At 47.7% G+C, this 18,225-nt stretch overlaps 1 protein-coding gene across 1 annotated transcript in view; it reads left to right on the forward strand.

Annotated features, from left to right (window-relative positions):
• Positions 1-18,225, forward strand: part of LOC147906132 (uncharacterized) — a 320,331-nt gene that overhangs the window by 136,258 nt on the left and 165,848 nt on the right. The window contains exon 15 of the mRNA XM_087386859.1: positions 898-1,212. Within this exon, the coding sequence (XP_087242985.1) occupies positions 898-1,212 (315 nt within the window). The remainder of the gene's footprint in view (positions 1-897; positions 1,213-18,225) is intronic.

An 18,225-nucleotide genomic window follows, 5' to 3' on the forward strand; every position in this document is an offset into this window, starting at 1 on the left:
CTAGGTACCATAAAGAGCGTTTTGCAACCTGACTCAAAGAGGCTGAGGTGTGTCATCATCAGCAAATACAATAAGGATAGATCCCTCCATCTGATTTGACCCTGTGTGGATCTCTCCTTCTATAAAATAGAGATAGATATATCCAACCAAGGCCATCTGCTAGATTTTGGAGTTCTGCTCTATATCTGCCTTTGAAACATGTCTGTGCTACTGTTGTTGGCGGCCTGTGGTTCTACTAGCTTTAATGATGCTCAGAGAGAAATCCTCAATGAAAGAAGAAGAGACATAGCCAAAAGCCAAGGGGTGTGATGAGAGAGAATCACGACGGAAAAGGGAAGAGGGGGGGGGGGGGGGGCAACACTGACTACAAAAATATAGACAGAAGAAACCAGGAAAAACTGGAAGCTAAGGGGGAGGGGAAGCTAGAGGCAGCAAGCTGGGATCTTAGCTCTGGTCATTTTTGTGTATACCTTTAACAGTTATCACTGTGGTGTAGCGTAGGTATTGATGCGAGCTTTACTCTCACTTTCATCATATCATGGGCTTTCCTTCAAACGTTAGAAAGTTTCATTGAACTTTTGGGTATTATATAGACGCAGAAAAGTTTCCTTGTATTACAATATTCATCTAGAGTCCTCTCCCATTTAATATTGTAAGTTGAGCAGAAAATGGATATCAGATGTGTTCTTGTTTTATACTTATCTTAGAGCTATGCTATACAGAATTAGATTTGTGACTTTCCATGGATTTTGTACTTAACCTACAAATTTTGCATATCCAAGTCTTTCAAATGCACCTTTCTATGACATTACAATTTACTCAACTGTCGTTTGTTTCTGGTTTGTAATAGTACTATAGTCCTTGCAAGTGTCTTAAACAAGATCTTCTGTTTTGCAGATTCAGCAGCCTTGTCTCACTCTTATGTAACTGGTTTTGGATTGTCACACATGGCCAGTGTGAACACCTCCAACAGTATATTGGCTTATTTATTTGATTCCTATGGGAACCCCAGTAGTGTGAAAGATATATCTTTGTATGTTTCAATTTCACCTCAAATGAATACATCTATTCAAAATTTTGTTTACAGTGATGTGGGACAATATAAGGCATCTTATAAGGTGCAGCAGCCAGGGTTATACGAGATTTCAGCAATGTACCTTGACAAGCATTTTTTTGGAAGTCCATTCAAAGTGCTTGTAGCAAAAGATACATGTAAGTGTTTCTATGGATCATCTACTCCTCTTACCATGATTTTCCATGCCCATACAAGCGTTTATATTTTCTTGAAGGTGCTACTAATAAGAAATGTAGATGAAGCAGCCAATCTCCTAACATTGCAAACAGCGTGTGCTGATATGTTCAAGTGGGACTATCTCCGAGCTCCATTCTGTTAAGCACCATGTGGGTGATCTGATTTCAATCCATCATCTGAAGCTGTCTAGTGAGGCACTTAGATGATGCACCGCTTGTGACAGGATATGGGCGTTACTCATTGGAGAGGAGATAGTGGAATACGGGGGTCAGGAGGTGTGCTGTCCTTTTCACTATATGAATTGACTCATGCATGTTGTAGCAAGTGTTGGTAGGAAGGATTGTAGCTTCTCAAAAAGATTGGTCGCCATGCCAACCATGAGGAGGGCCCCCCTGCCACCCACTCGCGTTTAGATCCATTTTGACCGTGCTCTTGACCTAGTGTATGTGAGCCACATTGCTTCTGAGCTTCCAGTATTACTTGGAGACGGGATGGACCTCGCACATGCATCAAATACCCTTGTCTTAGTGATACAGGATGTTGCCACCAGATCCTTCCCCACCACGACACAATCTTCACGTGTCCCAGATGGGAAGATGCCCTAAAACCCCTGGTTGTCGATGAGTGCAGAAAAAATGAGAGCCCACCTTACACGTGAGCAAGCACTGGGACACTTGACTTCACTCAGGGCACAACAGATCTCACGCCGAGTGACACGGCGTAAGAAGTGAGCTTTTCTCACATACACTGGATGGATGAGGTGATCAGATCCTTTCGCGCGGAGGAGATCCTAATACAGGATGAGGGCTCTTGTGAGAGGGGAAGTCGCCCATCCCCATCACAGATCCAGCAGTCTAGCATACATATGCATGCTCTCTATATGATGTCCCAGGTCAGACACCACCTGATATGTCCTCTATGCCCAGATCCACTACGTGTCATTTGTTTACTGCACAGGATGTGCGGGCTGCCCTTCTCCGGCTTCATAACTGGAGATCACTAGATCATGAGGGACTACGCACTAAGTACTTTGCACATGGACAAGAGATCTTGACCCCGATCCTAGCACAACTGTTCAACCATGCTGTATGCCATGGCTTCCCGCCGCTTATAAGACAAAAAAAGCAGTTTAAAGATGCACTCTATAGATAAGGGAAGGTAGACACTTGTACATACACATAGGGTTGTGATGGGTTTTAACCACAGAGAAGCCATGTTTATTGAAGCTCAGTTGTGAGTAATGTAAATATTTTTGCAGGAACAATGGGAAGTGATGAAGAGAGTTGTCATGTAAATTTCATGTGTGTCAAGGATGGGTGGATTATGTGGTTGGTCCGTGAGTAACCGGGCGTTAAATGTTGGCAATGATGTGTGAGCCTAAGCCTAGAATTGTGGTACAGTTAATGCTTGGGGTGTGATTTGGGGGAAATTCTTGAGAGTGGTTTAATGCATTGGTGACATGGCTGGGCTATGGCTGAGGTGGCTCGATTCATCTGGAACCAACAATGTGGGGGTGCCAAGAGAGAGTGCCAAAAAATGTTTGAAGGCTGGAAGAGAAAGAGGACAGGCTGCATGTAAGAGAGGGGCGACTGCATAGTGTTTGAAGCATGCTGGAGCGTACTCTGCTAGATGATCTCAAGTTGGAGCTTTGCTTGAGGTGGTAGGTGCTCATCGTAGAGATTGCATGGAGATACTTGCTCGCTGCTATAGACTGGTACGCTGCTGTTCCTCCTGAATCATGGAGTGGAAAAGTTGAACCAAGTAAGGGAAGACCTGATTTGTGGGTATACAATGAGGAGTGTGGCTGATTTCTTGACGTGCTGGTTGCTGCGTTGATCGTGGAGAAGGATTTCTAAGGGAACTGAACCTTCTTCGACTTGACGAACTTGGATAGTGCTAACGGGCAGGTCTTCTGTGGGTTCATCATAATGAATATGATCAATGGCGCTGACTCTAGTCCTTGTGATTCTGATCGCTAATTCTCAATGTGACGGGTGTTTTGTTTGTTGTTGAGTTGGTCGATGCTTACTATGTAGAAGACTCAAGTATGGGGATACGTGGTTGCTGCAGTTGAATTGTGTGGGCAGAGGCACACATAGTTGCTCAGAATACATTGTTTGGGGTGCGCTGTGGTTCACAGGTGTTGGCAGCCAGAAGAAGGCACCTTTCGCATATGTGTACAGCAGTTGCTTGTGTTGGTTGTGAGACTGACATGATGAAGTTGCTTATGGCTGACGGGCAGATTTGTACAAGGCTGTGGTGAACGTGCGATCTGATATGGAGTGATTTGAGGGTACTGCCAGAGCATTTTCAGATTGTGTCTACGTGTTAATCGTATACTTCTGTCACTTGTATGGAAGCTTGACCTGATTTCCAGTATTGGTAGTTTGTTTCATTGTGTGTTGAGAGAGTTGTTTTGAATTTCTGTACTTGGATAATTGTGCGGGGTATTGGTACATATGCTTCATCTTCTTCGAAGGGAGTCCACTTTTGCTTCTGATCTCAAAACAGTTCTTGTGTGGTGGAAGATCAGCAATGTATCTATCTTTGGAATTGGATGCATCTATGGTTGATGAGGTAGTTTTTCCTAAGGATTTCTACATGGAGGAACTGTGTTCTATTAAGCATGATGACTAATGGTCTTTGCTTTATCATGTGGCTGCTGATGAGTGGGCTCATGTGAAGCTGCCCAGTGAGGGTGAATTGCCAAAATGTATCCTATACCTTGGATTCTGTATAGAAGAGGATCTCTGAGAGGTTTTAGTTCCGTGAATGTGACTTCACGCGGTTCCTCGAGACTACTTTGGTTGCGTTTAGATTCATGACGTGTCTGAAATGATGAAAAGCCTCAATTTAAATTTGATGAATGAAAGAGGAAGAGGTAGAGTCATGGATTGGCTCAGCTTCTGCGGGAGCGTCCACTTCAGGTACAGCTGGTTGTGGTCGAAGAATGTTTGCACCGAGTGTGCAGTGCTTCAACTGTGGTGAATGGGGAGACTACAACTCCCACTGTGACAAACCTCCTCGTAAAGGTGGTAAGATGTATACTCTACCAACTGGGTTGCCCAATTGTGATGATGATTTTGGTGTTGAAGTTAAAAGTTCAGGCCAACCAAGTACTAGTGGTGTTACCAAAGCAACTGCAGAAGAGAGTCTTTTGGGATTGGAGGAAGACGAAAGGGTGGTCATGCCATTGGGGAAGAGAGATCATAATGATGAGTCAGAACCAATGTCTAAAAGAGGGAAACATACTGAGGAGACAATTACATACTCACTTACGAAGGAAGAAAAGAGGTCGGAGGAAGAAGTATAAAGTGTATGATTATCTTATGGGTGAAGAACAGCAGGAATATGATTTGTTGGGTGATCTTTCCAAACGGAAAGCTGAAATCACCTTTGGGCAGCTTGTTAGACTTTGTCCTAATTTGAAGAAAGAATGGAGATGAGCAATAAATCAGGGGAAGAAAGGGTCTCATCATGAAGCCTGAAAGGTTTGCAACACTATATCTGAGCCTGCTGATATTTCTCTTGTAGTGGATGGTTGGCATAAAGGTGTAGGATTAGGTGAGGTGTACATTGACGGAGGAGCACAAATATGCGTGATAACTCAATCTTGTGTAGAGAAGCTGGGTCTATCTGTTAAAACTCCTCCTAACTTTCGGATTCGTATGGCAAATCATGCAAGGGTTAAGTGTTTAGGTGTAGTGAATGATCTGGAAGTGGAAGTGTTTCACATACGCAGTAAGGTGGATTGCCATGTGATGCCAGCCGGACTTGGAGCTTATCCTTTGATCTTAGGAAGGCCATGGTTGCAGAAAGTTAAGGCTATACATGATTGGGGCAAAGCAGTAATCTCTGTGCAGACTGCCTCAGGTAAGAAGATGAGGTTTGACATGATTAGTAGGGCAGCAATTTCTGATTCAAGGAGAGGAAGAGAGGAGAGTGAAACCATTGATGAAGAGAATAGTGCTGAAGAGAGTAGCTCTTCCACAGTGAGTGAGGCTAATGTGGCTTTTGTTGAGTTAGATGATTTACAGTTGGATAAGAAGGTGATAGCAGTGATTGAGATGGAAGAAGAAGATAGGTGTGAGAGAATGGAGAAACTTATGCAGCCTAGAAATCCTCAAGAATGATTGTGGGAGTTAATAGCATAGAAAACACTCAATCCAAATCTTACCATGGAGGAGAGGGGGATTTACTGTAGAATGCTGAGAAAGTACCATGATTTGTTTATCACCTCATATGAAGAGATATGTGCGTTTAGAGGAAATTCTTTGACGATTGACTTGAAAGAGAATGCTAAGCCTGTGTTCCAGAGAATGAGGAAGTTAAGTCCAGAGCAGAAGGAGGTGTTGAAAGAGGAAGTGAGTAAATTGCTTAAGGCTGGAATCTTTTGTCCCGTAGTTTATTCGGACTCGGCAAGTCCTATTGTAATTGTGCCAAAGGGTGAGAACAAATGGAGACTTTGTGTAGATTTCAAGCCTTTAAATGCAGTCACTAGGAGCAACCACTATCCTTTACCTCACGTTGATGAAATACTGGACAGAGTGTCAGGACACGAGATGTATAGTATATGTGATGGATTTTCTGGGTATTTTCAGATCTTTATTGCTCCTGAAGACAACTTTTCTAACTCCATGGGGATGTTATTGTTATAAGCAAATGACTTTTGGGCTGAAAATGGACCTTCACATTATCAGGCAAACATTGATGAGGTTTTGGCTTCATTTTTGGATAAATTCTGCAGGGTGTTTATAGATGATATATGTGTGTACAGCCACAGGAAGGATCACTGTGAGAAGCTAGATCAAGTTTTCCAGAAGATTGATGAGAGTGGAGGGCAATTAAATCCTCGGAAGTGCGTTTTGACAAGGTCTAGTATCAAAGTACTTGGTCATATTATTTCTGAAAATGGAATTGAACCACACCCAGAAAAAGGTTAAGGCTTTGCTGTTGTCGTCTCCACCTGTGAATCTCAAGCAGTTGCATACCTTCCTACAGAAGGTAAAGTATTTATCTCGTTTCATACCCATGCTGTCTCAAGTGTTGTATCCACTACAGCAAGCAACAAACAAGATACCTTTGCAGTGGTCTGAAGAGTGTGGAGAAGTATTTGAAGAGGTAAAGGGGATATTGGGACTGGTGTCAAGTGTAAAGTCTCCTGATTACACTAAAACTTTTTTTGTGAAACCCTCAGTTGGGCCTGATGCAATAGGGGCTATTTTGCTGCAGGAAGGAGATAATTCCAGTTATATGCGTCTATTATGTGAGTAGGCTAAAGAATGATGCAGAGAGGAGATATTTAGATGCCCAAATGGTTTTGGCAAGTTTGGTGTATGCTTGTAGGAGATTGAGATCTTTTCTCTTATCCCGTCCTTTTGTGGTGTTGACAAGCTGTACCTCACTTCCTCAGTTGTCGAATGATGCTACACTTTCAAAGGGAAAGATTAGATGGGTGACTGAACTGCAGGAGTACACATTCACTTTCTTAGTTGAAAGTTCTACAAGGGCAACATTACAAAGAAGGGCCGATTTTGGTGAAGGGAGTGGAGGAGCAGATTAATAATAGGGAAGAAAGTAGGCTGGAAAATGCATATACATTGTTCTTTGATGGTTCTTTCAGGAAGAGTTTTAGACAGGTGGTGTGGTGATATTGAACACAGAAGGGAGAGAAATTAGAAGGGAGGGTTTTCAGCTTAAAGTGAATAGTAACAATGAAGCTGAGTATGGTGCTTTGCATGAAGGGTTGAAGTTGTGTATTAATATGGGTGTGAAGAGACTCATTGTGAAGGGTAATGCCATGCTAATTATTAAGCAAATCTTGGGTATTTGGAAGACCAAACACACTCATCTTAAGAGATGGTTGTATGATGTTAAGAGGGTGCTTGGACAGCTTGAGGCATGGTCAATGTGTCATGTGGAAAGAGATTAAAATCAGGAAGCACATGCTGCAGCCCAAAGTCTAGTCGATGTGTGTTTTGGATGCTGTGAGAATACAGGAGCCTCTCTACAGAGGAAGAGAATGGTTGTTTAAGGAGGAAAAGTTTTTTATGTCAGGAAAAGCTGATCTCCCATGGAGAGTCGACCGAGAAGTGAGCAGCCCTGAAAAGAGTGGCCGGAACATCCTCTAGAGAGCACGACTCCACAAGGTGTCGTCGGATGTGAAGAGCCCAAGAGGAGTCAAGTCTCTTAAAAAATACCTGGGGTTCTGAAAGAGTAAGCCAAGCCACTGATCCCCAGGTCATATAGAAAGGTAGGCGAACAAAAGTGCTGAAAAGTCTTGCAATCCCCTTCCATATGATTCTCGCCTGTCTGCAATCCCATAGGCAGTGCTGTATTGTCTCCAAAGTAGAAAGGCAGTGAGGGCAAGAAGGGTCAGCTCCGAACTTGGATCTCCAATGGTTCACTGCTATCCCACCATGAATAAAAAGCCAAAAGAAGAGAGTAATTTTTCTATTCCGGTGGGATTTCCAGAGCCTCTGCCAAAAAATTCTCTGTAAGTCAGCAGAAATCTGAAAGTTCTCCCAATGAGGAGCTCTGGTAGGCTTTCAACCCCTAGAAAGAAAGAAAGAAAGAAAGTTTATTAAAGTCTTCGGGAGACCGTGAAGGTCTATGAGACTAAAGATAACTGATACAATGAGCATAACGGTGGCGGTCTCAAAACGGGCCAGCCAACCGTTTCTACAAAAAAGAGGTTACGAAGGACGGTGTGTCTAGTCCTGATACAAAAAATATGTGTCAACCTCCAGATGATACAAAAAAGAAGGGGGGGGCACCAAAAATGGGGCAGAGGGGGGAGATACAATATATATGTGCAGGTGGTGATCTTCAGAGACCAATCATAGAGGGGCTGTCAAATGAGAGGCTAGAAAAAACCCTACAATAGATGATTGGCCTTTGACGTCACGCAGCCTAGTCGGTCGTCGGGGGCGGCGGGTGGCCCTGTGGATGAGGGCAACGGTAACCCCGGTGGGGCGGACAGAGAGCAGAGACGAGATGTCATGGACCCGGATGTGTGAGTCTGTCCGCTGGCGCAGCTGTCATGGCTCTGGCTCTCGCTCACGTCCGCATCGTCGGCTGGACTGAGGAGAGGTATCCTGTGACTGGAAGAAATCAGTGATGGGCCGCTGGGTGTCCTCACGTTGTGTGTGCTTCGCGTGTCGCCGTGCTCGGAGAGAGGTATCTTGGTGGTGAGTCATCTCATGTAAGAAAGCAGCTAGGCATCGCTGATCCGAGAACTGCAGCATGTGTGGGAGGGGGCCGAATCCGTCGCGGAAGAGGCAGTGGTACCGGCCTCGAATGGCATAATAGATAGGACATCTGAAAGCAAAGTGCTCCTCCGACTCGATCTCCTGCAAGTCGCAAAGTGGGCAAAGGAGGCCCTCTCGTGGGATACCCTCTGCGCGTCCACTCTCGATCCATAATTGGTGTGACGAAACCCTAAACTAACCGAGGGAGATCCGGAGCGCATGTGGTAGATGAAGCTATGTGTAACCCGGAGGTGTGATGAAGCCCTCCTGTGAGATTTGGAGGCAGTGTCGGCGGTAGAAGTCGAGCTTCACAGGAAGCTCGGAGTGAAGAAACCATGTCCGCCAGGTGTGGAGCTGGAGCAGATCCTCTCGAATGAGCCGGTTGACCTTCTGGTCAGTGGGGGAGAGGGGAAATGGTGGAGCGTCGAGGCTGTACTGAAAAGGAGGCAACCGGTCTAAGTCGAGGCCTAGTCGGGTGAACCAACTGGAAAGACGACTATACTAGCATCGCTGGTCCCCATCAACGGATAAGGCCATAGAGGAGGATAGGGCTAGCCAAGGTAGGCAGAGGCGACCGTCGGCGAAGGAGCTGAAATCCTTGACTCTGTGGAGATAAGTGATAGCCTGGAAAGCCGCATCAAGCTGTAGGGGTGAGGCGCCGAACTCTGCTAGAATGATCTGGTGTGGTACCGATGGTTTGCTGCGGATCATCCGAGCAAACATCAGTATCTGTAGGCGCTCGACTCGAGCCCACTCTGTGTCTGAAAGGTCGGCTCCCCACCACGGGCTACCGTACATGCCTGCTGGGCGGACCAAAGAATAAAAAAGGAGAGACTTGGTCCGTGGGTCCTGGAAGTGGGAGTGGTAGCACTGTCGCTCCAGCCTGGCAAGAGTAGCGTAGCCCCGGCTGATCCTGGCCTGCATGGCCGGGCGCATCGTGAAGATCAGGCGTGAGAAGACAACGCCCAAGTATGTGTAAGAGTCAACTATCTCAACAAGGTCGCCGGCGAAGAGGAACTGCTCTCGGTGCATAGCGGGTCTGGAAGTGTTGAAGATCATCACCTTGGTTTTCCCAAGGTTGACCTTCAAGTCATGTGTATTACAGAAGACCTGAAGTCCATCCAGGTGTCGCTGAAGACCAGTAGTAGAAGAGGATAGTAGTACTACATCGTCTGCGTATAGGAGAATCTGGATGACAGCCTCCGCAAGAGAGCAGCCTGCACCTTCGAGTGTCCTGATGGTGGTCTCGAGCTCGTCGATGTAGAGGCCAAATAGAGTCGGTGACAAGGGACATCCTTGTTTGACTCCGATAGTGCTCGTGATCTCTGGGGTCCAGCTGGTGCCAATCCTGACCTGGCCCGTCACCCGCTCATAGAGAGCTACTACTGCCCAGATAACCTCCGAGTCGTAGCATTTCCTGGCATTACTGACCGTGTAACGAAAGAAGGGGATGCCCTTCTCTCGGTGCCCTTCATCTATCCATTCCCATTCCCCAGGGTCCCACTGCAAAAACTTAACTGGGACACCTCCATAGAGCCACAGCCTCCATGAGCCAAGGGCGAGGAGAAGCGGGTCAGGATCCAAGTATCACTGTGAAAGAGAGCCATGCTCCATGAAGCCCACTATCTTGACTGGCTGAAACGGTACCTCCAACAAGATATCGTCTGTGGATCTGGACAGCTTGCCCCCCGAAGAAACATCAAATACTAAGGCATCCTCATGTGGGTCAAGAAAAGCAATCACCTGTAAAGGAACTCCCAATCTGGAAAATGCCCCCATCCAGGTGGAGCAAGTAATAGGCATGTCATCTGTGTCCACCCAATCCAAGGGCAAGGCTGCATCAATCTGTTGGACTCTCCCTGCACTCCCTCTGAGATGAAGAACCATCTGGGCCTATTGGTCTGCAGGAAGCTTCCTGAAGGCTTTCCATGCTCCCACTGTAGATGCAGGGCCCCTCTCCCATCTTGGCCACTGCATGTAAGGAGAAGCTCCAAGTGGTCTGCCAAGCTCATCCAAAACCCTGTCATTCCACATGATAGGCTGCCTTTCAATCTCTTCAAGGGTGGATGGGGGAATCTTGCGAAGAGTACTCTTGAAGCTGGCCCATGCTTTTAGGATAGCAACCATAAGAGGGGAAGAGGGAGACCTGAGGTGGGCTGTGGTGAAAACCCATCTAGTACTGTGTGTCCAATCCTCTCCTGAAGTGGGCGTGCGAGACTGTATGCATCTGATAAAAAAATCCTTCCAAGGCTCTTGTCCTGGCATAAGCCCTCTCACAACGAACTTGCAGAGTAAAGCTCTGCACTGTAGATCTGGGTCGATGATATTCAAACCCCCTTCTCTTGTAGGAAGAATCAAGGTCTCCCAAGCCACCCTAGCTGTAACATCAGTTGTGCCATCTAGACCAATCCATAAAATGTTTCGTACATGCCTCTTAAGCTGACTGATACAATCCCTAGAGTGGCACCAACAAGAGCATACAAACCATGCTGTGGCTAGAAGAACCTGGTTAACCACCACCACCCTGGAGGCCAAGTCAAGTTTGGCTGAGCTCCAGAAAAGGAGCTTTCTTCTGATGCTGTCCAACACCGGAGTAAACTATTGTGAGGGAGAGATGCCCACCCCAACGTGGCAGCCCAAATATCTGACGAAGAAGCCCCTCTGTACCCAAGTGAAGCCAATATCATTACCCCAATCCGGGGTGTCATCCTCGCAAATCCAAAAACCACTGGATTTATGCCAATTAATGTGTGCACCTGCAGCCGTGCAAAACAAATCCAAGGCTGTCCGAAAGGAAGTGAGTGTCCTGGGGGAGGCATCCAAAAAAACAGCCGTGTCATCTACCAACTCAATATCCAGGAGCTCTTCTTCCCGGCGGATAGGAAGCCTCAGCCCATAAATATCAGCTTGAGATCTAATGTAGATACTCATAGCTTCTGCCACAAACAGAAAAAGAAACGGGGCAAGAGGACATCCCTAGCGGACGGATCTGGAAATCTGAAACCTGTCCCCTCTTACCCCCCCAATGAGCAACTGGCTATGGGCTGATCTGTAGAGAGAGGATACTCCTCTAATCCATGCATCTGAAAAACCAAAGCAAGATAGAGTACCCTCTAAAAAATCCCAGTCTACTCTGTCGTAAGCTTTCTCAAAGTCCAAGAGTAGAATGGCCAATCTTTGGCGGCTCTGCATGGCCAATTCTGAGGCCTCCCAAAATGAGAAAATATTATCAAAAATACTTCTGCCATGCACAAACCTTGTCTGCGTGTCATGAATCAAATCTGGAAAAATCATGTAGTTGCAGACTGATGGCTTTCGCCAGAATCTTGTAAAAAGTGCCCAAAAGAGTGATGGGTCTCCATTGAGATGCAAGATTCCTATTACCCCCCTTTGGGATGAGATGAATGAGACCATCTGTAAGTGAGTCCGGCATCTCACCAGAGTCCCACACGCCGTGCAGGGCTGATGTAATGTGATCACCAATTTGCTCCCAAAAAGTAATAAAAAAGGAGGGGGTAAGTCCATCGGAACCTGGGCACTTCCCCTTGTGAAGGGCAAGTAATGCAGTCTTGAATTCTACATTGGTGAAAAGTGCATCCATAGAAACATACATCTCATCCTTCACCGATACAGGGATACACTGCCAAATCACCTCTTTCGCATCATCAATGGCCTGTGTGCCTGGATCTGCAGTAAGAAGGGATGCAAAAAAATCTGAAGCTACACGCATGACAGCATCAGGATCTGACTGTAACACCCCGTCTGAGTCAACAAGCTGCGAAACACTATCTCTACTAGGTCTAGGCCCATGAGTAGAGAAAAAGTGTTTGTTGATCCTGCCACCCATCTAAATCCAAAAGGATTCTCGTGCATGAAAGGCATACTCTACTCTCTAATCCAACAATGTCTGCAAATGAGCCCTTGCTGCAGCAAGGCGCTCCTAAATCCAAGCAGCTGTGGGCCTCTTCTGCTCTTCCCTCTGAAGGGATGCTAACTGCTGGCGTATACCAATCTCACATCTGAGAATCTCACGTCTCCTAGAATCAGTGACTGAATGATAAAAGTCACTAATTCCGGATAAGGCTGCAGCTACCTGAGATGGATGGATAGCTCCACCCTGTATGTGAGAAACCCAAATCTATAAAATATCCTCCGTGAGGCTCTCCTCTGCATAAAAAGCATCCGGAATCTTGACACTGGCAGAGCGTACTCTCCGATGAGGCTCAAGAATCTGCAACACCACTGGAAAATGATCTGAGGTTGAAACCCCAGTAGAAATGCATACAGATCCTCCTCTGTCAAGTGCCCAATCGTCTACATAAAATCTGTCAATCCGTGCATGAATGGGCATGTGTATTCTCCTGTTCAACCAAGAGTACAGGAGTGACTGTGGCATAATATGAAAGGCATCATCCAACCAAGTGTCTCTGCCACTGAACTGAAAGAGAAAGGCATCCCAGGCTGCCCTCTCCAAAGAATGAATTCCACCCTGTCTGCCTCCCTTTTTGTCTGAAGGCAACTCAACCATGTTGAAGTCACCACCAATGATCCAAGAATCTGCAATGGGGGCCCAAGAGAGTAACTCCTTCCAAAAGGAGATCCGCTCCCCTCTGTTGTTGGGAGCATAAAGATTGAGAAGACCAATCTTACGCCCTCCAATGAAAATAATGATCCATTGAGCTCTAGAAGGGGAGATAATACCATGACCAGCAACCAAGGGGAGAATAGAAAGAGAGACCGAATTGCAAGTACCTCCCCTTGTGCCCATAGCAGGCGACGAGAAGGTATGTTCTGAAAGCAGTTTGCCAGACTTAGAACAATCACTGGCATCCAGCTTGTGTTCCTGTATAAAAAGGATATCAATAGCACCTCCAGTGACGCCTGGATGAAGCTGGTTCTAGATCAGCTGCCTGCGGCGACGGTGTGGAACTCCGCCTAGGTCCTGTATGTTCCAACTAACTATCCTCATCGATAGGAGGATGCTGGATGGAAAGGCTTACCCGACCTAGTAGAGGAGACCATCTTCCCCTGGGCCGAAACACTCCTGCTAAGGGCAAAAAACTCAACAGGTGAAAGGATCCCCACACCTATTGAAAGGGAGGCCCTGTCAGAAGGAATCCCAATGACCGGGACCCCTAATGTGGAGGGCACAAACTCCTCATCATCCATGAAAGTCGCCGAATCTGCCAGTGTCGAAAAAGAGTTCCTGATAAGCTAGTCTGGCCGAGGAGTGCGAAGAAGACTTGCACTCGTGGAAGATGGGGGAGAAGGACCTGCCAGGCCTCTATCAGCAGAACTGGAGCTGGGGGTTGAGGAGACATGTGGATGGGGTGAAGAGGAATCAGGAGCCCTCATCTGCGCGTGCGCTTTCTCGGTTGTCCTCACTGTGGCAGGAACAGTTTGCGGGGAAGAAGTACCTATAGTCCCCTCGTGGTCAGAAACCAAGGGGTTAGAGACCAAAGTGACTGGGGCTGGTGGATCTAAAGGCCCCTCCTGATGTGGAACTGTAGTGTCTGGGGCTGCAGCAACATCGACCTCTATAGTCTGGAAGGCGTCTGTCTGAACAGGATCAAAAGTCTCCTCCTGAGGTAAGGGAGCCGCTCTGATAGCTCTCCATTGTGGTACTGGGTGTGCTGCGGGCATTGCTGCCCCTGGTGGTCCTGGGGTGCGCGAAGCAGGGCGCCCTGTTGCTCTTGGTGGTCCTGGAGTGCGTGGTACAGGGTGCTGGGGAGGTGCAGTCGTGGTAGTACGTGAAGGAGCCGCACCAGAAGACCTCTTGGGTCTTTTTCTCTTCCTTGGGCAGTCTCTAGCAAAGTGCCCAAGGGTCCTGCAAATCCTGCACTGGTCCTGTCTACCTGAAATCTCGACTCTCTGTCGAAAGAGAGAGCCGTCTGGACGCTGAAGGATAATGTGGTCATCTGGGATGTTAGGGTCAGAGACAATGACCCTAACACGAGGCACCCCGTCTGCAGTGACTGCCTCTGCCAAGGAAGAAGGCATGCCAGGAAGGGAGGGGATCTCCGTGACCACTCCGAATGTGGCTCAGATAGTGGCAAGCAGTTGATGGTAGACCTGAGGAAGACCAGGAAACCTAATGAATAGTGATGTAACCTGCCTGTCCTCCTCGACCGGATCGAAGCCCAAGGTGTAGGGCAAAAGAAAGATCCTCCTCAAACCCAAAGCCAAGGGATTAGCTTTGAGAACAAGGGCTGTGGACTCGTGGGAGTCGAAAACCACTTGGAAGAATCCACGTCCCAAAAGTCGAATATCCCTTAGGTGAGGGGCGAGGTCTCCTGGTAACGCGGCCAGCATCCAGTCTCTAGCCTATGATCTGGAAGGGTGTGACCCAAAGATGCGGGCGAAAAGTGATGTGGAGCCCTCTAATTCCGGTTACCATTCCAAAAACGGCTCCAATGGAAGATAAGAGTCGATGGTACACCTGAGGGAGGCCGGGGAATCTGAGAAAGAGTGAAATCATCTGGCTATCCTCCTCCACAGGTTCGAATCCCAACAAGAAGGGCATTAAGAAAATCCTCCCGGAGCTTAGTGCTAAGGGACTAGCCTAAAACAATGTAACTGCTACATTCGAGGAGTCAAAAACAACCTCGAAGAAACCTTGACCAAGCAGACGAACATTTTTGTGAGGTGCCATGCAAGTTCTCCAGGTAATGCGGACAGCATCCAGTCCTTGGCTTGTAACCTGGAGGGGTGAGACCCATGGATGCGAGCAAAGAGTGATGTCGAACTCTCCTGATTTGTATCTTTTATGAGCTGCTACAACTCGTCTTTTGAAAATGTAATGGTTTTTTCGGCCGGTGGAAGTGGGCGAGGATTGACTGAAGGCTGAGCCGTCGTCAATCGAGGTGGGAAGGCCGACTCGAACACTGTTGAGCTCCGTCTGTAAGAATGCTACTAGGAGAGAGAAAGCGGAGGAGAGGGTGAAGGCTGAGGGGAGAGAGGGGGATGAAGAAGGTTGAATGAGAGGGAGAGAGTCTAGGACTAGCGGTAAGGGTAGAGAGGTGGAGGGGGGGGGGAGGCTAGGAAAGGGAGTAGGAGTAGAGAGAGGAGGAGAAGAAAGGCTAGGAGGCGGGGGGGGGGGAGCTGAGGGAGGAGGGGTGAAGCTAGGGGCAGGGGCGGGGAAAGGGGCTGAAGGAGGTGGGGGTAGGGAAGTGGAGCTGAGGGAGGCGGGGGTAGGGGCTGAGGTAGATGGGGGTAGGGGCTGAGGGAGACGGGGGTAGGGGCGAGGGTAGGAGGCAGGGGTAGGGGATGAGGGAAGCCCGGTGGGAGTAGGGGCTGAGGGAAGCAGGGGTAGGGAGGCGGGTAGGGAGCTGAGGGAGGCGGGAGAGGGGAAGCAGGGAGGGGGCTAAGGGGAGGGAGGGGTGGGGAGGGGAGGCAAGGAGTGGCTGAGAGAGGGCAGCAAGGGGTGTACGGGGAGGAGCAGCCACCAGAGAGCAGATCTAGCATGTGCATTTTGTCTACTATGCACTTTGGAAATCCCTGCTTGAACTTTTCCAGCTTGAAGGTCCATAGAAATTCCTCCCTCAAGTTTGCCCAAGGACGAAACTGATTGTACCACATGTCTGCTGCATCCTCCAAAGAGGAAGGAAAGATGTGAAGAAAAGCATGCTTGTTCTCCATCCCTTTGGCCTTACATGCTGTGAGAAACTTTCTGACATGAGCTTCACCTCTTTATGGAGATGGCCCTTGACCTTCTGGGTTTTTAGGTGGACTTTGTTTAGCAGTTCAAAAAGTCTCCCTTTCACCGTAGAACTCACAACCGACATGGTTGAGGCAACACCTTTACTCAAACTGGGACCTGAAGTAGTTACAGCCATCGCTGATTGAGTAGTAGTAAGGCCATATGGGTGCGAGGGCATGGCCGAGACAAGTAGCTCTGATGAGGACCATAGTGGTGGCGTGGATGGTGCTGGTGCTGAAAGTACTACTGCTGCCAATGTAGATTAGGAGAGCATAGGGGATGAAAAGGAGGGTTGTTGCTAAAGGCACCATGGACACAAATGTAGAGGGTGAGAACATAGAAGGTGAGGGAGCTAATGATGATGGGAGAGCAGTTGAGAGAGGGTGTGACAGAGAGGAATCTCTGAATGATGGGTGAGCAGGGAAGGACAGGGATAGTGGAAAGGATAATGCAGCGGAAGGAGGAGGTGAAACACTCATGGAAGGTAGGGACATGACCGGAGCAAAAATAGATCCAAGAGGTGATGTGGATGTAGAGGCTAGATTGGGGAGTAAACTGGGGTTGTGCATAAGGATACAGCATAGCACCTTGGTCAATCCCATAGATGATGATGTTGATGAAGACATAGTTGCGGGATGGGAGAATGTGTTGTATTGAAGTGTACGAGCTTTGGATGAAGCCTCACCCTTAGTGCCTTCCTCCTTCACTTGTACGTCGCTTTACACTTCTTCTTCCCCTTGAGAGTCTCAATCTGACTACCACAGATCTTGCCGGTCTAAGTATACGAGAGCTTCAGTGAAGTTGCTAGCTGTAGCAACTGTGCCGATGGGTTGACTTCGTGCTCAGCTAGTGGACTTCGCCAAATTTCGTCACACATAATGCTTCTTATACCGTGTTTGATCTGCATGGAGCCTTCTCTCCGCTCTTTTCAAGTGCTCCCTCAAGGGTATCAAAACTACTCGGCATAAATTCTCTCTTCCAAGGCTCTAAAACACCACTTCACTCTTTGCTACTCAACACCAATGTCCCACCATGATCGCCATAAAATGTTTGAAGGGGAGGTCCGCTCACTTCTGGAGGTGTTACTGGAGGCCTAAGGCCACTGATGTGAGAAGCATGGAGTGGGTTATGGATGGACCTATGACACTACACTACACTACGCAAGGATCGTGCGTGGTGACACAGGAAGTGCTAGGGAGTGCTGTGGATCAAAATAGAAAGAACAAACTCTAAAAGAAGATAAGAAAGAACAACATTGATGACAAACAATGGAGGAAACAGTAGACAAAAAGGGCACAATGTCAACCAGATACGTAACATCGAAAAAAATGAAGCCTCGTGCACCAATCTGCCTCAGAGATGAAGCAAAGATCACTCATTAAAGATAGCAATACAACAGGTGAGCTTGTAGCTCTAGCCTCTCTTTCTCCCACTCTCAGTTCCCATACTACGATGAATGGATCCCCCATCCCCCTCTTCACCCTTGCCTTCCTTCGTGGGAAATCCCCTTCCTTCTTCCTATTGGCTGTCCCCTCATCCTTATCCATCCCGCCGTCAGTCTCTTCATGTCTTCTGCAACAACGGCCAGCTTGTGCCGACTTGGTGCATCGTAACTACCGCCTATAGCCACGCCTATAGCCACGCTGTCTCTGACAAGGTGGTACCGGGTGAAGCATCTGCGCCACCTATTAGTCTGGTAGAAGGTGAACTGTGTGAAATGAAGACCCTTGATAGATGGTCATGTGCATGGGTGACAAGTGACCATGTCCTCCTCTTGACCATGTCTCGATGTGACTATGTCATCCTGGTGACCATGTCCTCTCCATTCGACTCTGTCATCCTTGTGACAATATCCTCTCCATGTGACTATGTCATCCTTGTGACCATGTCATTGCCTGACCGGGACAACCAAGTGATCGTGTCCACTAGTCCACTAGATGGTTGGTCCTGCATGATCTCCGTATCCTACAACAAAGGCAGAGGACCGTATGGCCTACAAAATCAGTATGGAATGGGACGGACTG

Source organism: Dipteris shenzhenensis, chromosome 1, assembly GCF_047967505.1.
Source record: "Dipteris shenzhenensis isolate YYH24624 ecotype China chromosome 1, Dip_SZ_1.0, whole genome shotgun sequence".
NCBI lineage: Eukaryota > Viridiplantae > Streptophyta > Polypodiopsida > Gleicheniales > Dipteridaceae > Dipteris > Dipteris shenzhenensis.